This window comes from Barbus barbus (assembly GCF_936440315.1).
Source record: "Barbus barbus genome assembly, chromosome: 11".
Taxonomy (NCBI): Eukaryota; Metazoa; Chordata; class Actinopteri; order Cypriniformes; family Cyprinidae; genus Barbus; species Barbus barbus.
Window position 1 is genome coordinate 9,861,605 of NC_136739.1, and position 25,084 is coordinate 9,886,688.

The 25,084-nt window shown below is 42.6% G+C and overlaps 1 protein-coding gene across 1 annotated transcript in view; it reads right to left on the reverse strand.

The window, feature by feature from the left end:
* myo3b (myosin IIIB) overlaps positions 1–25,084 on the reverse strand; it is a gene marked incomplete at both ends in the record, with an annotated part of 144,724 nt that overhangs the window by 106,999 nt on the left and 12,641 nt on the right. Inside the window, 2 exons of the mRNA XM_079428644.1 lie at positions 20,274–20,419; positions 22,850–22,926. Coding sequence (XP_079284770.1) covers positions 20,274–20,419; positions 22,850–22,926 — 223 coding nt within the window. The remainder of the gene's footprint in view (positions 1–20,273; positions 20,420–22,849; positions 22,927–25,084) is intronic.

Here is a 25,084-nt window from a genome sequence, read left to right on the forward strand (position 1 = left end):
CGCTCCGAGAAGACTGGCCCCAAGAAGATTGGGCACGGATCCTGGCTCCTTTACTGACAGGAGAGCCACAGCGAGCATATTTCTCACTCCCTTCCCATCTGATCGACTCATACGAGGAGCTGAAGAGGGAGATTTTGGGTCGGGTGGGGCTGTCCCCGGTCTCAGCCGCACAACTATTCCACAATAGTTTTCACATGGATTATGTGACCCGCTACCCTGAAGCTATCCCACTCCGCAAGGCCACCTCTAAGGCGATCGCCCAGGAGCTCTTCCTGCTGTGTAGCCGGGTCGGCATACCCAAGGAGATATTGACCGACCAGGGCACCCCCTTCATGTCCCGGATGATGGCCGACCTGTGCCGCCTTCTCCAAGTTAAGCAGCTGCGCACCACAGTCTACCACCCACAGACCGATGGGCTGGTAGAACGATTTAACCAGACGTTGAAGCAAATGCTCCGTCGGGTGGCTGCTGACGACCGTCGCGACTGGGACCGAATGCTGCCCTACGTCCTGTTTGGCATCCGGGAAGTCCCCCAGGCCTCCACCGGTTTCACCCCATTCGAGCTCCTCTTCGGACGGCAGCCCCGCGGCCTCCTCGATGTTGCCAAAGAGGCCTGGGAGCAGCAGCCATCCGCCCATCGGTCCACGATCGAACACGTCCGGGACATGAGGCAGAGGATTGAACGGGTCATGCCGCTCGTCAGGGAACATCTAGCCAAAGCCCAAGAGGCCCAACAGCGTCATTACAAGCGGGCGGCCCAACCACGGGAGTTCCAGCCCGGAGATCGCGTCCTGGTCCTAGTCCCTACATCCGCCTGCAAATTCCTGGCACAGTGGCAAGGGCCGTAAACCGTTACGGAGCGAGTGGGGCCAGTGACTTACCGCGTCCGACAGCCCGGGAAGAGGAAAGAAGAACAACTCTATCACATCAACCTCCTGAAACGCTGGGAAGGGACTAGGGCCCAGCTATCCACTCTAGCCACCGCTGACCCCGTGATTGTAGACATCAGCACCCAACTGTCGGCCGCCCAGAAGACGGAGCTTGAACATCTGGTCGGTCAATTCTCAGATGTGTTCTCACCTCGCCCTGGGCGGACCAACGTGTTACAACATGATGTCCGCACCCCACCTGGAGTCATCGTCAGGCAGCGTCCCTATTGGATCCCCGAGGCTCGGCGACACGCCATCGAGGAGGAGGTACAGGAGATGCTGAAGTTGGGAGTGATTGAGCCCTCCCTCAGCCCTTGGTCCAGCCGCATCGTTATGTTCCCGAAACCGGACGGCACCCTCCGGTTTTGTAACGACTTCCGCCACCTCAACCGGGTCTCCGAGTTTGACGGGTACCCCATGCCCCGCGTGGATGAACTGCTGGACCGCCTGGGGAGAGCCCGGTTCATCTCCACCTTAGACCTGACCAAAGGCTATTGGCAAGTCCCCCTCACGGAACAGGCTAAGCCGAAGACCGCATTCTCCACCCCAAGTGGCCACTGGCAGTACCAGGTTCTCCCCTTCGGGCTTCACGGGGCACCCGCGACCTTCCAGAGAATGATGGACATTCTACTCCGGCCCCACCAGGAGTATGCGGCGGCCAATATAGACGACGTAGTGGTCCACTCGGAGACCTGGCAAGACCACCTGGAGCGGCTACGGAGGGTGCTGTTGGAGCTGCGCCGGGCAGGGCTCACCGCCAACCCTAAGAAGTGTCACCTAGCTCTCCCAGAAGCCAAGTACCTGGGCTTCCAGGTGGGTCGGGGCCTCATTCGACCGCAACAGAAGGTGGCAGCAATCCTCTCGGCCCCTCGGCCCACCGCCAAGACCCAGGTACATGCCTTTTTGGGGTTGGCAGGGTACTATAGATGTTTCATACCCAACTTCTCCTCCTTAGCGACGCCTCTGACAGACCTGACCAAGAAGGGACAGCCGGAGCGGGTACGCTGGGGACCCCCTGAGGAAGAAGCCTTCCGGCGGGTGAAAGAAGCGCTCACCTCGGAGCCGGTGTTGCGCGCGCCTAACTTTAACTGTCCCTTCTTGTTACAGACGGATGCTTCCGACACCGGGTTGGGAGCCGTTCTCTCCCAGGTACAGAACGGTGAGGAACACCCGGTGATATACATCAGCCGAAAGCTGTCCCCGACGGAACAACGGTATGCCGCGGTCGAGAAGGAAGCATTGGCCGTCAAGTGGGCAGTCCTGGAGCTGAAGTATTATCTCCTAGGCCGCAAGTTCACCCTGATCACGGACCATGCCCCCCTGCAGTGGATGGCCCGGGCGAAAGACACCAACGCCCGGGTGACTCGCTGGTTCCTGGCGCTCCAGGACTTCCACTTCGACGTACGTCATCGGGCCGGGGCAGCCAACGCCAACGCTGACGGACTCTCGCGGATGTGGGCAGCTTTCGCAGGTCTGTCAGAGTTTACCCCTCCCTCACTCCCCATCTCCCCCCTGACCCGCGGGACCAGGACGACACTTGGGGGGGGGGGGGTGACAAGTATCCCGAGCACCTATCAGCGTCGCCCTGGCAACGGATGAGAAACACCTGCACACAATCACCGCGGGCTGGCCGGTCACAGCTGAAGCCAATCAGCCGAGGGCTACAAAAGCCGCTTCGCTGAACAAGAGGGTGAGAAATGTCTCCACAAGGAAGCGAACTAACGGTGTCTTGTTTCCCTCTCCAGACAGCAGCGCGTGACCGACCAGCCCGTCGTTTGAAGCACGAAGCCCGCAGCCCGGAGCACATAAGACGGAGGAAAGAGGCGGACCACAGAGCACAGCACTGGAGCACGAGACACGTTGGCACTTCCACCTTTTCTACTTGCACTTTCTTCAATAAATTACACCCTCCGGGGTCTTTGTTGCACCTGACCCAGTCGTGTGATTCTTCAGCCCACCACACTATTTACAACTAACTGTAATTCATCCTGTGGCCCCCTTGAAAGTTTACTGAGGGCCCCTATAGGGTCCTGCCCTCCTAGTTGAGATGCACTAATAAACAAACATTATATATAATAATAATGTCTAAAACAGATTATAATATTGCCTCAAACTGCATGTCATAGACTGAAAAGCGATTTATACTAAACACCAGACTGTGAAAATTCACCTCATCCATCTTGACATTATGACACACGCACACACACACACACATTTGTATTTCTCACGATGGTAATAATTTCCATAGACTTTCATTGAGTCAAATTATTTTTTTTGAGCTCTCTAACTGTAGGCGTACCCCTAAACCTAAATCCTCACACTATTTTTGCATGTACTATAAATGTTGATTTACAGTCTTCTAATGTCACTGTACTCTGTTCAGTAAGAGTAGCCACTGCAGTAGATAAAAGCACAGCCTCAGACAGGCACACAAACATTACTCCAACACAAGCGCTGTGGCTATGTGATGTTAAATGACATGGCAGACATTTTGCCAATACTAATCTGCCACATACAAAAGACCCCACAATTCCTCAACCTCCCAGTGGCCGGCCATACTGATAAAATTATTTGTAGATAAGTGGAAATGAAGGCAAAGAATTTCCACCAGCTAAACCCAAAAAAAATCAAAAATAAATGAAAGAGTGATGGTACAGAATATTGTCTTTTTTTCCTGTACATGTTTCCATACATGCTACACTGCCATTTATTTGCCAGTGTGCCAAAAATAGACAAAATGTGTTGTCCAAGTCCAGGTTGTTTTGTGTGTTTTTTTTAGCAATGGTTAATCCAGTTAATAGGCCAGATAGGAACCAAATAGATTTAAAATATAGGGTGAATGCTATCCATTAGCATTTATCTCAATAGCAGTTGGCTAACGCAGAAATTAACAGTTCATGACAGAAATATAAAATATGTTTTACTTTTAAATCAGGCTGAGTTGAAAATTCATGTGACTAACATTATTAAAAAGTGCTCATTTTAAAAGTGTGCTTTAGTGTGTTAAAGTGTACTTTCTTTAAATGGCTTTATCTGCGAGTACAGTTTTTAATGTACTGTATTTTTAAGATTTGAAGTGCACATTCGATACAATTAAGTGCACTTCTTTTTCAACTTTTTATCTTTGTTAATTAAATTTAATATAATTAATAATGTTTAAATGTACAAAATTGCAACGTCATTACAAATTAATAATTACAAACATACATCCAAAAATATGCAAAAAATGCTGCAGGGGTGTGAACACCATTAATCTGTGCTCTTTGGATGCGGGATTCTTTTATGTCATCAAAAAACGTATCAATCCAAGGCACTCGAAAAAATTTTGGTTTTTGAGAAAAACATTATAGGATTTTCTCCATATAGTGGGCTTCAGTGGTGGCCAATGGGTTGAAGGTCCAAACTGCAGTTTCAATGCAGCTTCAAAGGGCTCTACACGATCCCAGCCGAGGAATACAGTGGGGAAAAAATTTATTTGATCTCCTGCTGATTTTGTACGTTTGCACACTGACAAAGAAATTTTCAGTCTATAATTTTAATGGTAGGTTTATTTGAACAGTGAGAGAGAATAACAACAACAAAATCCAGGAAAACGCATTTCAAAAAAGTTATAAATTGATTTGCATTTTAATGAGTGAAATACGTATTTGATCCCCTATCAATCAGCAAGATTTCTGGCTCCCAGGTGTCTTTTATACAGGTAAAAAAATTAGATTAGGAGCACTCTCTTAAAGGGAGTGCTCCTAATATCAGTTTGTTACCTGTATAAAAGACACCTGTCCACAGAAGCAATCAATCAGATTCCAAACTCTCCACCATGGCCAAGACCAAAGAGCTGTCCAAGGATGTCAGGGACAAGATTGTAGACCTACACAAGGCTGGAATGGGCTACAAGACCATTGCCAAGCAGCTTGGTGAGAAGGTGACAACAGTTGGTGCGATTATTTTCAAATGGAAGAAACACAAAATAACTGTCAATCTCCCTCGGACTGGAGCTCCATGCAAGATCTCAACTCTTTGAGTTTCAATGATCATGAGAACAGTGAGGAATCAGCCCAGAACTACACGGGAGGATCTTGTCAATGATTTCAAGGCAGCGGGGACCATAGTCACCAAGAAAACAATTGGTAACACACTCCGCCATGAAGAACTGAAATCCTGCAGCGCCGGCAAGGTCCCCCTGCTCAAGAAAGCACATGCACAGGCCCATCTGAAGTTTGCCAATGATTCAGAGAGAACTGCGTGAAAGTGTTGAGGTCAGATGAGACCAAAATCGAGTTCTTTGGCATCAACTCAACTCGCCATGTCTGGAGGAGGAGGAATGCTGCCTATGACCCCAAGAACACCATCCCCACCGTCAAACATGGAGGTGGAAACATTATGCTTTGGGGTTTTTTTCTTCTTCTAAGGGGACAGAACAACTGCACGCATAAAAGGGACGATGGACGGGGCCATGTACCGTTAGGGCCAGGGCATTGAAGCTAGCCAGGGCATTGAAAATGGGTCATAGATGGGTATTCCAGCATGACAATGACCCAAAACACACGGCCAAGGCAACAAAGGAGTGGCTCAAGAAGAAGCACATTAAGGTCCTGGAGTGGCCTAGCCAGTCTCCAGACCTTAAAGGTGCCATAGAATGCATTACAATACAATATTTTAAATTGTTCTCTGATATCTACATAGAAGGTATGTAGCTTAGGTAAGGGCAAAAATTCTCCAGAAACGGTTTTACATGTGCATTTACAACCCTAGGATTTCTCCCTAGAATGAAATGGTCTGTTATTGACTTATTTGGGAGGGTCATGAATAATAATGTTGAGCTCTGCTCTGATTGGCTGTTTCACAGTGAAGCTCATTTCAGTAGCTCACACAGCAGGAAGGAAACACAGGGAGGAAAATATATATTTCAATACTTTCTCTCATAATTATATCGTCGGGTAATTATACTGTATATAAAATGCGGGGCACTGAAACTGCTTTCAAATGCATGATCGCTTTTTACTTTCACTTACGCTTTCAAGATTCACGATAGCACTCTGTTTATACTATGGAGTGGCAGTAATTACCACACATTTTACAAGATCAGATGCTTGTCAGTGGTGCTCTTTTCGCTTCGGAGCCGAACACATGTGCTGTTCCTGCATGTGTGTTTCTTTCTTCTTTGGAAGTGGTGGAAGACGAGCTGCTCGTTTGGGAAGGAGCCTCTGCGTGTCTGGTCCGGCTAGCCCGTGTCTTTCCCTCGACAGAGGCCGCTCTGTCGTGTCTGCTGGTGTTCTTTCCCCCCTAGAACTAGGCTGGAACCACCCCAGAGACTTCCATATGTGGTACTACCCTCTTGGTTAGTCCATATGTGTAATCGCCACAGTTACCTTCCTACGGGCAGGATGTGGCTTCCGTAGCGTCCCCTTCCCTTCTAGCTTTCCCAGCGTTATCCAATAGTCACACTGAGTGGGTCTTGCGGAACAGCAGTGACTGACCTTCTCTGCGTAGAGCCCTGACTCCTGCTCCAACAAGTTGAGGGTGGTCCAGGAATCTCAAACAGAGCGCTGGAAGGGCCAGCGACAGTGGGGTGTTGGTAGATATCCCCAATTCGTCGGTCAGTTCCGACGTATGCCGAACGAGACCGACTGAAAGGGAAAGTCTCAGTTATGTATGTAACCCTCATTCCCTGAAGGAGGGAATGGAGACATACATCCCGTCACCACTGTCGTTGTACCTCTGCTGTATGGCCGAGTCACTAGCTCAGCTCCTCAGTGGAAAAGAAAATATGCGACGCACCTGCTGCTCATTAAATACTCACGCTGTAACGCAGAGCAGCTATTGCAATTATCGCATGCCAATGTGCATTGGTTCGTTTTCTTACACTCGAAGCAGATTGGTCTCCCAAAGTGATCCCCAATTCGTCAGTCAGTTCCGGCGTACGTCACCGTTCCCTCCTTCAGGGAACGAGGGTTACATACGTAACCGAGACGTTTTCCTTTCTATGGCACCTTTAATCCCATAGAAAATCTGTGAAGGGAGCTGAAGGTTCGAGTTGCCAAACGTCAGCCTCGAAACCTTAATGACTTGGAGAGGATCTGCAAAGAGGAGTGGGACAAAATCCCTCCAGAGATGTGTGCAAACCTGGTGGCTAACTACAAGAAATGTCTGACCTCTGTGATTGCCATTTCAAATTTTTTGAAAAGCGTTTTTCTGGATTTTTGTTGTTGTTATTCTGTCTCTCACTGTTCAAATAAACCTACAATTAAAATTATATACTGATCATTTCTTTGTTAGTGGGCAAACGTACAAAATCAGAAGGGGATCAAATCATTTTTTCCCCCCTGTAAGGGTCTTATGCAGTGAAATGATCAGTCATTTAAAAAATAATAGCAATAAAAAATGTAATGGATATACGTGTTAATTCCAAATGCACATCTTGCACTAGCTCTGGACTTCACGCATCGTATAGTCACATTGAAAACTTTTTTTCCTAGCGTAAGAAATCTTTTAGGTTTCAAAAGGCAGATGGATGCTGCACACTGGTGGTGATTAAGGAGAGACCCCTTCGTATGACTGTAAAGTACTTGGGTATACAGCAATACAAAATAAAGCTCTATATACACTCACCGGCCAGTTTATTAGATACACATTGTTCAATTGCTTGGTAACACAAATTGCTAATCAGCCAATCACATGGCAACAACTCAATGCATTTAGGCATCTAGATGTGGTGAAGACGACTTGCTGAAATTCAAACCAAGCATCGGTTGTTGGTGCCAGACGGGCTGGTCTGAGTATTTGAAAAACTGCTGATCTACTGGGATTTTCACGCACAACCATCTCTAGGGTTTACAGAGAATGGTCCGAAAAAGAGAAAATATCCAGTAAGCAGCAGTTGTGTGGACAAAAATGCCTTGTTGATGTCAGAGGTCAGAGGAGAATGGGCAGACTGGTTAGAGATGACAGAAAGGCAACAGTAACTCAAATAACCACTTGTTACAACCAATATATGCATAATACCGTCTCTGAACGCACAACACGTCGAACCCTGAAGCAGATGGGCTACAGCAGCAGAAGACCACACCGAGTGTCGCTCCTGTCAGCTAAGAACCGGAAACAGAGGCTACAATTTGCACAGGCTCACCAAAATTGGACAATAGAAGAATGGAAAAACATTGCCTGGTCTGATGAGTCTCGATTTCTGCTGCGACATTCAGATGGTAGGGTCAGAATTTAGCATAAAGAATATGAAAGCATGGATCCATCCTGCCTTGCCTCAACGGTTCAGGCTGGTGGTGTAATGGTGTGGGGAATATTTTCTTGGCCCACTTTGGGCCCCTTAGTACCAACTGAGCATTGTTTAAACGCCACAGCCTAACTGAGTATTATTGCTGACCATGTCCATCCCTTTATGACTACAGTGTACCCATCTTCTGATGGCTACTTCCAGCAGGATAATGCACCATGTCACAAAGCTCAAATCATCTCAGACTGGTTTCTTAAACATGACAATGAGTTCACTTTACTCAAATGGTCTCCACAGTCACCAGATCTCAATCCAATAGAGCACCTTTAGGATGTGGTGGAACGGGAGATTCTCATCATGGATGTGCAGCCGACTAATCTGCAGCCAGAGCTGGGTAGATTACTTACAAATTGTAATCCGTTACTGATTCCAGATTACATGACAAAAATTGTAGTCAGTGACGTAATCCGTTACATTACACATTTTAGGTAATATAATCAGATTACTTTTAGATTACTTTTGATTTAACTTGTTTATCACATTGATTCAAATGGCATTATCTTGTACCATAATGATGTAAAAAATGCAAAGAGTAAGAAAACTTGTTCCATTCATTGTAATTTACAACATGAAGTGCATTACACATTATATTACAGTTTCCCAAACTAGGGTTCGTAAAGGAACTGCAGTGGGGTTGTGAGTTTAATGAAAAGCTGACAATTAATTAAATCATAAAAAATAAAATGAAATTAAGTCATTTTAAAACAAACTCCTTTTTACATTTTTTATTTGAACTCCCTTTCGAGGAAAGTCCTTTCACTTGGTGGCCATATTTGCAACGCCTCCGGTCAGCTCATACAATACCTATCTGAATGAACGGATATGAATTCTCCCATTCATAAGTATAGGAGTGAACCGCCTTTGTATTTCTATAGTCTTTGTTTTAAATAAAACACTTACTAAAAAGATTAAATATTTTTATTTACCTGCATGCCATGTGAACATTAATCAACATAGAAGAAACCGTGAACATGCAAATGTGATAATTATTGAAATATTTATTTTAAAATCTCAGGGGTACTTAAAGCAAATATATTTGGTGAATAAGGTTTAGATGACAAAAAGTTTTAGAATGCCTGCATTACATGTAACTAAGAAATAACGTAAATGTGCATTTTAATTAGTTATAATTAATAATACATGGTTAAAAAACCTACAGAGTAATAATTCAAATAAAAATGAATGTGTTCATCAGTAGTTGATACAATGTTGAAACCCTTCTTAAACCTGAAATGATTTTTGTAAATCCCGTGCTCAAATGCTGTCGCCACCTGACTAATGACTGATCTTTATGTGAATGTCCACAAAACTGGACTATATATAATAAGTATATAATCGGTAGGCTATTTTAGAAAGGAAAATTTAAAAGATGAAAAAGAGAAATTAGGGGGACTCAATGATTTATGAATAATGTATTGCTATTGTGTGAATAATATGCAATCATGTAATCCATAAAAAAGTAACTGCAGTCTGATTAAGAGTATTTTAAAATGTAACTTACTCTGATTACAAGTACTTCATTTTTGGAATCTGATTACGTAATCAGTTACTACCCAGCTCTGTCTGCAGCAATGCTATCATGTCAATATGGACCAAAATCTCTGAGGAATGCTTCCATCACCTTGTTGAATCTATGCCACAAAGAATTAAGGCAGTTCTGAAGGCAAAAGGGGGTCCCACCCGGTACTAGCAAAGTGTACCTAATAAAGTGGCCAGTGAGTGTAAATGTCTCATTCATTCATTCATTCATTCATTCATCCATTCAAAAGATTTAAACATTCAGGATACGCACACAAACAGACCATTTTAAACAATAAACTGATATGAAGACGTAGGCCGTAGATTGTGTGGTTTAGACTGCCAGAACTTTGTGTTAGCCGCCATGTTAGGTATAGAGCGATTAATGCTGTTTGTTATTTTAGTTTTTTGTTTTAGTTTTTTGTGTTTGGTGTGTCGGATGCGGGTAGACTGCTTGTAGTGGCAGTTGAGCTGCATGTGGGCAAACCGAAGAGGTTAGGGTTGAGTTAATTTGTTTAATTTTATGGGGTAGCTCTTTAAGCTCATTTTGAAACTATCCTTTATGATTTGCAACCTTTGCCAATATCCCGTTAATCAAACATAAGATCAGGAAGATATGGTGACTCAATATTATATAATTAGTTTCTAGTTCTTTTGGCCTAATTCATCATTTTTATAATGGATAATTTGGAGGATTTTTTAGCTGCTCCTACGGAGGAAAAACTTGACAGTCTCACAAAAGATCAGTTGCGTAAAGCGAGTGAACATTTTGGTATTGAATTGGCTTTACCTAAAACCGCTAAATTAAAACAACTTCGTAAAGCTGTTAAAGAGAAATTAGTGGAAAGGATGGTTTTGACTTTAGATACGCAATCTGATGTGCGCAGGAAACGGAACGTCTTAGATTGATTGCTGAGGGGAAAATGCCAGGTGTTGCTTCTGAAAAGTTACCAAATGATCAACCAGGTTTAAATAGTCAGTTCTCCAATATTGCAAATATGGTAAAATTTTTATTTTTTTTGTTATCTGAATACATCATGAGGATAGAGCGTGGGATGATGCGGAGCGCACCTTCCTTTTGCAGAGTGTTTTAGTGGGCAAGGCACAAGAGGCTTATATTGTCCTATCAAAATCTCAACGAAAAATATATGATGTTGTAAAGGAAGCTGTGCTTAAAGCATACGAGCTTGTCCCAGAAGTGTATAGACAGCGTTTTAGAGGTTGGACACTGAGGGAGTGGACACTTTCGAGAGTTTGTGCGATCTAATGGTGTTGGAACAATTTAAGAACATAGTTCCTGATAGTGTAGCCACTTACATAAATGAGCATAAAGTGAAGTCTGCAGCTGAAGCAGGCGTTCTTGCGGATGAGTTTGTTCTAACTCATAGAGGCATTAATGATGGTAATCATCAGGAGTTTCGAAATGTTGATGTAATTCGATCTGCTAATTCGAAAGTCGTTCCAAATCGAAAAGTAGATCTGAGTTCCACGTGTAATTATTGCCTTGAAGAGGGACATTGCAAGAGGGAGTGTCCGGTATTACGAGGCAAGAGTAATAAATCCATTCCCAAGTCTGTAGCTTTAGCCTCTGGGAAATTGTGTCATCATTTGGATACGTCTGCCGACTCTCTTACTGATAAATCTGCGACAATGGTGAAAAACGAACGATGTGAAACTCAGACTTCTGTTGAGTTATCGACGTCTGACTATGGCCCTTTTATCACGAGCGGTTTTGTTTCTTTGGTGAATGATTCTATTAAAGTGCCTGTTAAGATATTGCAGGACACTGGTTCACTAGAAGCGTTTATATATTAGAATCTACATTACCGTTTTCTTTTGAATCAAGTGCGGGTAGTTGTGTGTTAATATGAGGAATTGGATTAAAGACTTTCTCTGTGCCCTTGCACAATATCCAGCTGCATTCAGATCTTATGCAAGGTGAGGTTGTGCTGGCCTTGCGTCCTTCTTTACCGGTGGATGTCATCTTGGGTAATAATTTGGCTGGGGGACAAGTTTGGCATGATGTTCCACCATCTCCTGTTGTCAAGATGATCTCCTCATTTGCCATCAAGGATGATAAAAATGCTTCTGATTTTCCTAACATGTTTTCAGCCTGCTCCGTGACGCGTGCAAAGGCTTTTGCCTCGGAAGGTTCAGGTGTTGTGTATGAACAACCTTCGTTCGTACGGGTGGTTTTACCTGCCTTCCCTTCGTCTATTTCTGTTAATGAACTATTTTCGGCACAACAACATGATTCTAGTCTGGCAGATGCATTTGCCTACAGCACTTTGTGTAGATGGGTGGGGGTTCAGTGCCCATCGTGGTGCTTTCCGATCATAATCCCCTCACGTTTCTGTGTTCCTTGCGCTCTCCGAATCAACGTCTTATTCATTGGGCGTTGTTTCTGCAGCCGTAATGTTTGGACATCTAACATATTCGGGGAGTTAATAATGTTATGGCGAATACGTTGTCTCGTTCATTTTGGAGATTATATGTAATTGAGTCATCTACCTGATATTCTCTTTCTTTTCCTTTCATTCAGATATCCCTTTCTCGTTTTTTTTTCAAGGCGCCTGAAACATTCGAAGAGAGGCGTGTGTGGGTTGGGGGGGATTGTGGAGTTGTTTTGTGGGTGGTTTTTATATATATGATTAGGTTATGTATTGGATGGTTAACTGATTTAGGTTTAGTTGGAGAAATTATATTTGGATTTTGGGTTTGGACTAGAGACTTTGAGTAGTCTCTGTCTTGATTTGGATTGTTTTGAAATTTTGGGTTTGGTCCAGAGACTTTGAGTAGTCTCTGTCTTGAGGGGGGAGGTGTTACGACCCGGGGTAGCACCTGTTCCCTAAACGGCATCTGTTCGCCTCTAGGTGGCGTTTTAGGTTCTGGTTTGTGTTGTTTTTCTTTTGTCTGTTTGCAGGGTGGAAACGAGCGGCAGGTACAGTGGATCACCGATGATGAGTTGACTGATTATTTTCAGTGAGCTTTGGTAGCGTAAATGTGCTTTAATGCCACTTGATGTTTCGATTATGAATGCTGGATATGAGAAATGATAATGTTAGAATACTGTGTACTGGTCCATTTGTCTTATAGTTTATGTCTTATAGAGTGCAATAATCATATATAGTATCTATACCGTCATGACGTGCTTTAAAATGATGTGATCCCTTTACTTTTTCACCCACCTGTCTCTCCCCCCTATTTAGCCTTAATTAAAAACCCAGGAGTCCTTGTACTGCATATGTCAGAGATAAAAGTGTGTTAGCTTGAGCTCCAATAATGGCATTTAGGTTGGGAATTGTGCAGCCTTGTGTATGAACAGCTATTCAGTTCCCTCTCATGTCTTTCATCAGGAGTCAAACATTTGGCGCTGACAGGCTCCGATCGCTCCACGTAATCTCTCCGTCTGAGAGCGGGCTGATGGTAGGAACGCTGGCCCGGACAGATGACATGTTAACAGAATAATTTCATGCCCCAGTACACACACCAACATTGATTTATTCACCCGCTGCTGTGCTAAAAGTCCCACGCATCTGATTTATGCGCCCGGCCCAAATATCTAATTTCAATTGAAAGAAAAAAGAAAGAAAAGGACGATAGAAGCAAGAGATAGAGGGGGAGAGACAGGTGGGTGAAAAAGTAGAGGGAGCACATCATTTTAAAGCACGTGATGACGGTGTAGATACTATACATGATTATTGCACTCAGACATAAACTATAAGACATATGGGCCAGCAAAGGCAAACGCACAGTATTCTAACATTATCATTTCTCATATCCAGCATGGCATTAAAGCACCTTTACGCTACCCAAGCTCACTGAAAATATGTGCTTTTACTACATTTCTGAAAAACTCAAAAAATGTGCCTAAATGTATGAATCTATCTATCTATCTATCTATCTATCTATCTATCTATCTATCTATCTATCTATCAGTTTATTATTTAAAATGGTCCATTTGTGTGTGTATGCTGAATGTATCTTATGAATGAATGAATGAATGAATGAGGCATGTATATTAGGGATGCACGATATCATCGGACTGATATCAGAATCGGTTGACAATGGCTTTAAATGTAAATATCAGCATCAGCCGATATGAAAAATTATGCCGATATGTCTCGACGATAAGAGGAATACGTTAACTCACATGTGCTCAGGTTGTGCTGGCGATTAGATCATGTCAGCAGTGTGGCTCATACTTGAAGCAAAGTTTTGTCTGAATGATGATTAGATTCACTGTTTTGGATTGAAGCATGTACAGAATAACACTTTCTGTGTATAAACAGTAATAGCACGTGCAGCAGCAGCAGGGCAGCCTCCCCGGGTCCTAATGCCCGTTCGGTAATGAGTTTTAATCTGTAAGGGGAGCTGGTGACCTACTTCTAATTAAATTAAAAGTAAAATAGCCTACACAAATAACATTTAGACTGTGTTTCTGATTAAATAAAGCAGTAATTGATGTCATAAAATAATGAGCATGTTTTGATTTAAAGGTCAGAAACTATAGCTTACATGAAAAAAATCACAAACATGACACTTGTAAATTAAATAATTTTATATATATTGATTTATTCATTATTGTGTCATATGTTTCATTTTTTAAACAAATCATAAGCGCTAAAAGATTTTCTGAATTTTTTCAGAACTCTTTAGACCATCTACAAATGTTAAATCTTAAAACAAAATGTTAGAGCTAACAGCATCTTTCTGGGGGGAAAAATGCAGCAATTGATATATAGTTTATTTATATTTATTTTCAAAGCTTCAATGTACTTAAAAAAAAATCTTCATTATTGTTTATTTAATTCTAACAAATAAGTTATTGTTAAAAACTAACCAAAATTAAAAAGATTTTGCTTATACAGTGGGGAAAATAAGTATTTGATACACTGCCGATTTTTCAAGTTTTCCCACTTACAAAGAATGGAGAGATCTGTAATTTTCATCGCAGGTACACCTCAACTGTGAGAGACAGAATATAAAAAAAAATCCAGAAATTCACATTGTATGATTTTTAAATAATTAACTTCCATTTTATTGCATGAAATAAGTATTTGATCACCTACCAACCAGCAAGAATTCTTTCTCTCACAGTTGAGGTGTACCTACGATGAAAATTACAGCTCTCTCCATTCTTTGTAAGTGGGAAAACTTGAAAAATCGGCAGTGTATAAAATACTTATTTGCCCCACTGTAATTTCTGGACAGGGGAGACTTCGTGTTGTTTCCAAACAAAAGGAAACATATCGGTATCGGCATCGGCCAAAATTAGTTGAAAAATGTTTGGATAAAATCCAGTATCGTGCATCCCTAATTTATATAGCACTTTATAGTGTATTGCTTGTACACCCAAAGCGCTTTACAGTCATATGAAGGGGTCTCTCCTTAACCACCACCAGTGTGTAGCATCCACCTGCCTTTTGAAACCTAAAAGTTCCTCTTCAGGAACTCGAGCTGCGTCAAACGACGCTTTGGGGTAACCGGCTCTGAATACCAATCAAATCTGTCCAGAAATGGGAAGGGACGTCACAGGCGAGGTGACGTAATGACCAGCTGGTATAAAAGCACGTGTGGTGAAACCGGCATCAGCTTTCTGTCATTCAGCTAAGCGCTCTGTGTCTTGTGAGTCCTATTTACCGTTGTCTGTCTGTTTTGTAAACATGTCAAAGCGAAGTGGGAAGAGGAGTGAGGCGCAATACGGGCTGTGTGTTCCTCCATGCAAACGTTATTTGTGTGCGGAGGATACACACAGTCTGTGTGTGCTTTGCTTGGGAGCGAGGCATGCGGAGGCAGCCCTCGAGGGGGCTGACTGTCTGCACTGCGAGGGTTTTCCTCTGCGTGTGCTTCGCTCCCGAAAGGCTCTTTTCTCCGGAGAGGGCTCTTTCACTAGCGGAGCCATATGAGGAGCCTGTGGAGTGTCATGTCGAAGACTGACACTGTGGAGTGTCATGTCGAAGGTGAGTCTGAAACCGCAGAGAACGCTAGTATAACCCTCTCTGCGGTTTCAGACTCACCTCCACATCGGAGCCTGCCTTTTTTTCCCCGACCTCCACACTGAGGTGTCGAGGTTGTAGGGAAAATATTTCGGCCCGCCCCTTCGTGAGCGCGGTTACAGAGCGATGCCGCGGGTGGAACAGACACTTGCGAGCTATCTGTCCCCTGACGCTGCGTCGTCTCTGAAGGCAAGGGGTACGCGACAGCAGGTCGGACTGGCTTATGTCTGCACATCATGGTGGCATGCCAGGCTGACCTGCTCAAGGAGTTGGATGAGGGCAGGGGATTAGTGCGGAGCTCATCCGTGAACTCCGCAAAACCGCTGATTTGTCTCTCCGCGCCACCAGGGAGACCGTCAAGGCGATCTATGGCAGCCCTGGTGGCGGCGGAGAGGCATCTTTGGTTGACCCTGTCAGATTTATGGAAAACCGCGACAGGGCCTTCCTTCTGGACGCCCCACTTTGCCTTCTGGCCTTTTTTTGGTTCGGGAGGCAGGTGGCGGCGTTCCAGCGGTTTCTCCCTCGCCGCTCTCTAGCTCACGGGGCTGCTGGGCGAGAGCAGCCCCTGCCGCGTGGGGGTGCGCAGTCAAAGACCTCCCAGCCAAGCAGGCAAAGAGGTCTTCGGCCAAGAAGCCCTGATGTGAGTGGGATCAGGGCTTATGAGGGTAGCCCCCGCTGGGGTAGAGCGACGATCGCACAACGATCAGCGCCCCTCAGCGCCCTCAGGAGATCTTTCTGCCAACCCTGCCACCTATGGTGCTTCAGGGTGCAGCGGTCTCCAGCGAGCGCATATCTCAGTCTCTTCCGCCCGGTATCGTAGCGGAGCTGAGATGCTCGCCACCCCACTAGCCGCTCCGGGTTACACCAGGTACCCATTTTTAGATCTGCATCAATTGAACCGCTCAGTCTGCAAGACTGAAGTTCAAGATGCTCAGGTAAGTACTCAGATCAAGTCCGAGGACTGGTCTGATAGCAGGTAAGTATCTCAGATCAAGTCCGAGGACTGGTTTGACACGTAGATCTAAAAGACGCATACTTCCATGTCTCCGTCCTTCCCACTCACAGGAAGTTCCTGAGGTTTGCTTTGGGGCAAAGCTTACCAATATCGGGTACTTCCCTTTGGCCTAGCACTCTCACCCCACACTTTTACGAGTGTATGGGCGCCGCGTTAGCTACGTCTCCTGCTCGTCGAGTCAATCCTCATGAAAGTCAGGAGGGTGAAATAAGGCCAGTCACTCACTGTCAAGCAGTTTCAGACACTGCTGGGTCTGGTGGCAGCTGCGTCCAACGGGATACCTTTTGGCCTGCTGTACATGAGACCCCTACAGTGGTGGCTCAAGACCAAGGGGTTCTCCCCGAGGGGAAACCCACTTCACATGATCAAGGTCACGTGGCGGTGCCTACATGCCTTGGACATGTGGAGACAACCTTGGTTCTTGTCCCAGGGCCTGGTGTTGGGAGCTCCTTGTCGCCACGTAACGCTAGCGACGGACGCATCCCGCACCGGTTGGGGAGCGGTCATGAGTGGCCACCCTGCCCACGGTCGGTGGAGAGGTCGTCATCTCGCCTGGCACATCAACAGGCTCGAGATGTTGGCCGTGTTTCAGGCTCTGAAACACTTTCTCCTAGACCTGAGAGGTCACCATGTGTTAGATCGCACCGACAACACATCAGTGGTCTATTACATCAACCACGAAGGAGGTCTGCGGTCGCGCCCCCTGTACAGGTTGGCACACCAGATCCTTATGTGAGCCCAGGGCAAACTCCTCTCATTGAGAGCTGTTTACATCCCTGGGCATCTCAAGGTGGGAGCAGACACCCTGTCGAGGCAGGGGCTGTTATCCGGGGAATGGATGCTTCACACCGAGGTGGTGGAGCAGATCTGGAGAGTGTTTGGCCAGGCTCAAGTGGACCTCTTCGCTACTCAGGAGACAGCGCAATGTCCCCTCTGGTACTCTCTACGTCATCCAGCTTCCCCAAAGCGTCATTTGATGCAGCTCGAGTTCCTGAAGAGGAACGTCTTGGGTTACTTATGCAACCCCAGTTCCTCGAGGGAACGAGACGCTGCGTCATGGGGCCACACTTCCACGCATCCCTGCCAGCGCTTGCTTCATTCTAGAAGCTGATGCCGGTTTCACCGCACGTGCTTTTATACCAGCTGGTCATTACGTCACCTCGCCCGTGACGTCCCTTCCCATTTCTGGATAGATTTGATTGGTATTCAGAGCCGGTTACGCTATAGGCGTTCCCCAAAGCGTTGTTTGACGCAGCGTCTCGTTCCCTCGCGGAACTGGGGTTACATAAGTAACCCAAGACGATTTCTTCCGCTAGGAAAAACGTGACCTTTCCAACGTGACTACATAATGCGTGAAGCTGTGGACACGCATTGCAGTGCTAGTGCAAGACGAGCATTTGTGATTAAAAAGTATATACATTTAAAAAAAAATTGGGGGGAAAATGACTGACCAATTCACTAGATAAGACCCTTATTCCTCGGCTGGGATCGTGTAGAGTCCTTTGAAGCTGCATTGAAACTGCAGTTTGGACCTTCAGCCCATTGGCCACCACTGAAGCCCACTATATAGAAAAATGTTAGAATGTTTTTCTCAAAAACCTTAATTTCTTTTCGACTGAAGAAAAGGAAAGACATGAACATCTTGGATGGCATATAAATAATAAGCAAGTTTTAATTCTGGAGTGAACTAATCCTTAAACTATAATTACACCAGTACCATTTCACTTTTTTCTCTCTCTTGAAAAGTAAGCATTATTCAGCATAATGTATAATACATAATGTGCAGTAAGCTAGTATTCTATGTCACTGAGTTGCGTAGCCTCTCTCTAAAAGTGAGCAAACCACTGTGGTGTCAGTGTCCTGACAGCGAGCGGCCCATCCCCTGCAGGCCTGGTGCGGGGCAGATAACATGAGTGTCAGCCTCATCTAAATGACAATGGGGAAGGGAGGGCGGCTAATCACAAATGCAAATTGCAATCAAAGGACATAACCACAATGCCTTCTGGGTGATAACAGTGTGATCATAAAGATGGCAAAAGGTCAGATTTTCATCAAAGCTCTTACAGCTTATTTTTAAACAGAATATTGAGACACGTGAGATCCCCTGATTCTGTGATGATAAAACAGTCAAGCTAAATGAGGGTGAACTGGGAAATCACCAGGCATGACAAAGAGCACAGTGGAATACTAAACTGAATAAAGTATCAATGTGCCAGCTCACAATTTCAAGAGTCATATCATTGAAAAAAACTAGTTACATTCACTACACAAATCTTCAGTCCAGTCAGGATAGACCATTTACTAAAAATAATCACCAAAAGAACTATTCACAGTATTGACAACACAACCAGCTCATTAAACCACACGTTTGCACCTCCATCCACACCTATTCAGTATTCAGCATCTTGGCCCAGCCTGATGTATGAAGCGGTAATTAGCCAATCATAACAGTGGTCATTTGCATTTGCATTTGCATTTGTAGTCGCAAAAACAGCCAGGCTGCATCCAAAATCGCATACCTCTCCGTAGTAGGCAAAAACAATACGAGACCAGAGTTTTATGTTCAAATTCACAGTATTCATAATACAGAAGGCATTAAGTCTCCAGATGACCTACTATTCTGAAATGCACATTAAATGAACACTTTACCATCTCATGACCACGGAAAGGATTTGTGAATGGCAGAGAAGCAACACAACTGATGCTGGTAGGTCACATGACAATGACAACATGACGAATGCAGTACATTCGGATTACATTCATACTACACATAATTATACTATATAAAGCATTCTATATGACCCTGGAGCACAAAACCAGTCATACTGTAAGTAGCACCGGTATATTTGTAGCAATAGCCAACAATACATTGTATGGGTCAAAAAACATCATTAAGATATTAATTAAAGATCATGTTCCATGAAGATATTTTGTAAATTTCCTACCGTAAATATATGAACACTTTTTTGATTAGTAATATGCATTGCTAAGGACTTCATTTGGACAACTTTACAGGCGATTTTCTCAATATTTTGATTTTTTTTTTGCACTCATAAACTCCAAATTTTCAGCCAAATTCCAGATTTTCAGCGAATATCTCAGCCAAATATTGTCCTATGCTTACAAACCATACATCAATGGAAAGCGTATGTGTTCAGCTAAAAATTGACCCTTAGATAGATAGATAGATAGATAGATAGATAGATAGATAGATAGATAGATAGATAGATAGATAGATAGATAGATAGATAGATAGATAGATAGATAGATAGATAGATAGATAGATAGATAGATAGATAGATAGCTGATTTGAGCTCACTCTCTGATTCAAGTGTTTTCGTTGGCTGCTTGATTTTCCAATCTGCTGTCACTGAGTGATACCACTCTCAGTCAGAGCGTCATGGTGAATGAGAATTATTTTAATTTATTTTCCTCGATCTCTCCTATCTCCATTTCCATCATTTCCTCACGCTCCCCAGTCTTTAGTGAGTGCGGTGTGAGTATAGCTCCCCCTGCTGTCTCACCGCGGTATTTTGAAGAGTGCTTTGACCGGGTGCATCTCGGCCAGGGGTGGGTCTCCGTCCGCCAGCTCTATGGCAGTGATGCCTAGTGACCACACGTCACAGCGGGCATCATACGAGTAGTCATACTGCTGTTCACACGCTATCACCTGCACACAGAGAAACACAGAGGGATTACACACACACCATCATGTCCACTACATGTTTCTACACTGAAAACAAACAACAAACAAAAATAAAATAAGATGGTGCAGAAACAATTTTCACTCAGAAACAAATATGCTAAGAAGCAAATATGCAAACAATTACAATAAATTGACGAGGAGTAAATTAATCAAATTTGAAGTAGAAAAACGGAAATGTATTTTATTTATTTTTTTACAGTTCACTCTCAGGAGAGATCTCAACTCTGCTCAGATTTGTCATGATACTATGCTATCAACAGTTAGTGAGCTTAATATGAGCTCAAACGTTTTTGTTTTTATTAAATTCTTAGTAGGAGTTATGCAACCTATATTAATTTGATAGCTCTATACATCTACTGAATGTCAACTATTGACTCATTTTGTGTCTATTTTTATATGCCCAAAGGAATTTGAGTAAAAACATCTGATTCTCATAAGAAATATTATTGATAACTTCAGGTAAAATGAATGGACTCCAGTTCTAACTAAAGTCACTTTAAATATTAAAGGGATTCATATCAGTTTTATATGGTTTAAAAACTAATAAATAAGCTAATTTACGCAGTATATTGTGAATTTATGTGAATCATTTTCCAAATTAAACAAATTTTACTTCAGCTCCAGTTAACCAATATTTGTTTTATTTAATCATTACTGTACTGTAATAATCACAACAATTATGTTGTTCTGCAGCATTAAATCAGTCTGTCAGAAACACTGTGGCCAATCGGCATATTGCTCAGCGTTTAATTTAGACTGTTTTTTAATTGGCCCTGAGGGGCCTCCCCCACTGGCCCCATCACCTCGCTTTATTTCACTCTCATAGAGCGGTGCTCAGCTATTAACCTCCACATGACCCACACACACACACACACACCCATCTCCGTTAGATAGTTCACTAATGCATACGGCATACACAAAAGCACACTAAGCATTATGATACACATTTTTCACAAAGACATAGTGAATCTACTCACAGGTTAAAGGAACACAGATTGTTTCAGTGAATACATTACATAAAAAAATTGCAAAAGTACCTATTAGAAATAAAATAATCAACATAGGCTTATTGGAAAATGTATTTATATAGTACTTTCACAATAGATAAAGTTTCAGAGCAGCTTTACAGAAAATCATGATGTTTATGTTTATAATATCTTAAGAGTTACATTTGATATATTGGAGCTGGGTGATAATATATTTTACACTTTGGGATGATATAAACATTTAAGCAGTTGAGATTTACTATATAGTATTTATCTTTTTTATACCGTATGCATGTGGTTGAATTTGTATATACTTAGACAGGGGTGTCCAATTCTGCTCCTTCAGGCCACTGTCCTGCAAAGTGTAGTTCCCACCTCAATAAAGTGGAGCTAATCTCTGCAAGACAGTGGCCTTCCAGGACTGAGTTTGGAGAACCTTGTCCTTATATATTCAAATTTATATACTGTATAACATATAAATACAATTCACTGAAGTTTACAACTGAAATGAACACTAGTGGTAGTAAAATTCCAACAACATTTATTAATTTCCACATAAATTATGATTATAGGGGTAGATTATCAATTATAATTTTTTTTTTCTCGCATGGTTCCTTGCACAAGAAGACCACAACACACTTTTACCATAATACATCTTGACATTTGTGTCAAATAACCAGCTCCATATGTATGGTTGATGTAGTAAACTTGCTCAGTAGCTCACCTGATACAGCACTGCACTTGCAGAGCACTCGGGTCACGCTGCAAATCTTGTAGATGCAAACTAAAATGGCATGGTTGCTATAGCAAATATGTTTTTATCTAAGTTTCTTTTTTTCCCACTATCAGTTAGGTTTAGGGTAGAGATTAGGGTAGGTGGTGTTTTTTTCAAACATGACTAACCTGAGTGATTAGTAGCACTCACCAGGTAATTTATTTCCAAACTGCCACAATACATATAACAACCAATGGAAATGTCGCCACAGATACAGTTTTCCAATGAGCCTTAGTTGATCATATGATTGCTTTGTTTGGGGAACAGTCTGAACATTTAAGTCGTTATTTATTTATAATATTCCTTTCTGTCATGGCTCTTAATTATCATTCATTCATGTCTGAAAACCAGCCTGCTAAAACACATACCAACAAGTTATATTTTAATAGAATTCACTTTGAATTCACATTCATTGTGCAGAAAAGAGCAGCCAGAACATTCAGCTAAACACTGAACCATTTAATTTTTCAGTGATATGATGGTGAATGATTTGTACCGAACTTTTGTTTTTGTGTGAACTACCCACTTAAGTATGAAATTATTTGTACTGTATCAAAGAAAGAGGTAAGGTGAAAGAGATTGAAAGGGAGAAATAAAAAGAGAGTAAAGTAGTATTTTTATGACAGGACAGACCTCAGGAGCCATCCAGAACGGGGTTCCGACTGATGTGTTCCGGCGTAGACGGGCACTCGTCAGCTGAGCTGAGACACCTGCAAGAATTCAGAGACCTCATGTGTCAGAATCATAGCTTAACAGGGTTCCTTGAATGTGTTTTTTTTTCTACTGAAAATTTGTGAACATCTATGATAATAAACAACAATAACTGTACAATTATTTCCCAAGTAGGACCAAATAACAGCTCTATGGATTCAGACTTTTAGGAGGTGGCAAATGATCTGATGTGACATTAGGGCAGGGAGCGAGCAGCTGGCATTCATCAGCATTACGTGATGAGGGCATTTTGCTTCCCAGCAGGGATCCAATTCTTTCTCACATGCACACGGGATAAACACGCCTCAGGCAGAATTAGTCGCCACACACACCTTCCTCTCCTCCACACACACACACACACACACACACACTTTCCACGCAGAACACCATTTAACCTCACTCACACGGGTGTGTTTGATAAAGCACACGGACGCCTGAACGGCTCCACCTCAATTTAGTGGCATTTAATTTGCTGATAACTCATGAACCACGGTACAGCATTAGCATACTGTTCGTTTTATTATGCATACAATAATAATATATGATGTGTATCTGCATAAAAATAATTTAAATCTCAACAAATTAATTGCTAGTAAACTGAGGCAGTGCACACATGGTGTTTTACACTCTTATACAAGTTATTGGTTAGAAGTATAAGGTATCCCTTGTGAAAAAGAAGTGTGCTTAAATGTACTGAATGTGTGCACCTGTAGTGTACTTCAAATCTTAAAAGTATATTTTAAAAAAATTTACTTGCAGATAGTAATATAACATTAAATTAAAAGAATACACTTTCCAGTGTTGGGGAAAGTTACTTTTGCATTACAATATTGCGTTACTCCATGAAAAAGTAACTCATTGCATTATTTAGTTACTTTTTGTGTAAAGTAATGCATTATGTTACTTTTGCATTACTTTTTGTCACCTGGGCTGAGCTTGCTTAATTTTTTTTTAATATCAAAACCCAAAAGTTATATTTTTGGCAACTGTAAAAGCCCTTTTACACCAAAAGTGAAATTAATAAGCCTCCGGCCTCTGCACCTCACTCCCGATTTCTCTCAACACGGGGATAGGAGAGGTATCAGTGAATAAATTGCGATACTTATTTGAAAAAAGTAACTCAGATATTTAGAGAGTCAGACTCGTAATCCAAAGGTTGCGGGTTCGAGTCTCGGGCTGGCAGGGATTGTAGGTGGGGGGAGTGAATGTACAGCGCCCTCTCCACCCTCAATACCATGACTGAGGTGCCCTTAAGCAAAGCACCGAACCCCCAATTGCTCCCCGGGCGCCGCAGCATTAATGGCTGCCCACTGCTCCGGGTGTGTGTTCACGGTGTGTGTGTGTTCACTGCTGTGTGTGTGCACGTTGGATGGGTTAAATGCAGAGCACGAATTCCGAGTATGGGTCACCATACTTGGCCGTATGTCACGTCACTTTCACTTTCACTTTTACTTTACTAGTTACTTGAAAAAGTAATCTGACTACTTAACTCGCATTACTTGTAAAGTGTTACCCGCAACACCGACACTTTCATTACTGTTTCTTAAAACATTTTAAAAAGTGCACTTTGTAATAAATTTTAATTAAAAGTTTTGCTTTATAATTTAATGGACTTAAATTTTAAATTTAAAAGTTTTAATAATTTTGTTGTGATTTCATTTTAAATTTGTTATTAAATATTAAATTAAAGTTAATATATTTAAAATGTTCTAAATTGCAACTTCATCATTGCAAATGTGTATACAAATTTGTTATAAACATATTTGAATACACTGAAATTACATTAGGGTATATTTTAGTTATAAATACATGTCAGTACATTCAGCAGGATACTTTAACCATATTTCAAATACAATAGAAGTAATTATGAAATACATATAAAGATGAACTTAAGTCCTACTCTAAAGTTCAGCTAATTGCATTTAATGTAAATTTAAACTATAATTTCAATCAATGTGTGCACAAGTACATTCAATTCAGATTGAATTTTAAAGTATATATTTCCATATAAGTATGCTAAAGTGTACTTTTTTTCACAAGGAATAACAGACTATCATATTGATTTTAGCATTGCTACACTGTTTAAGTTACATGTAGCAAATAATACAGTTTTTTTCAGGGTTGATAGCGAATAATTACTGATATCTAATGATAGCA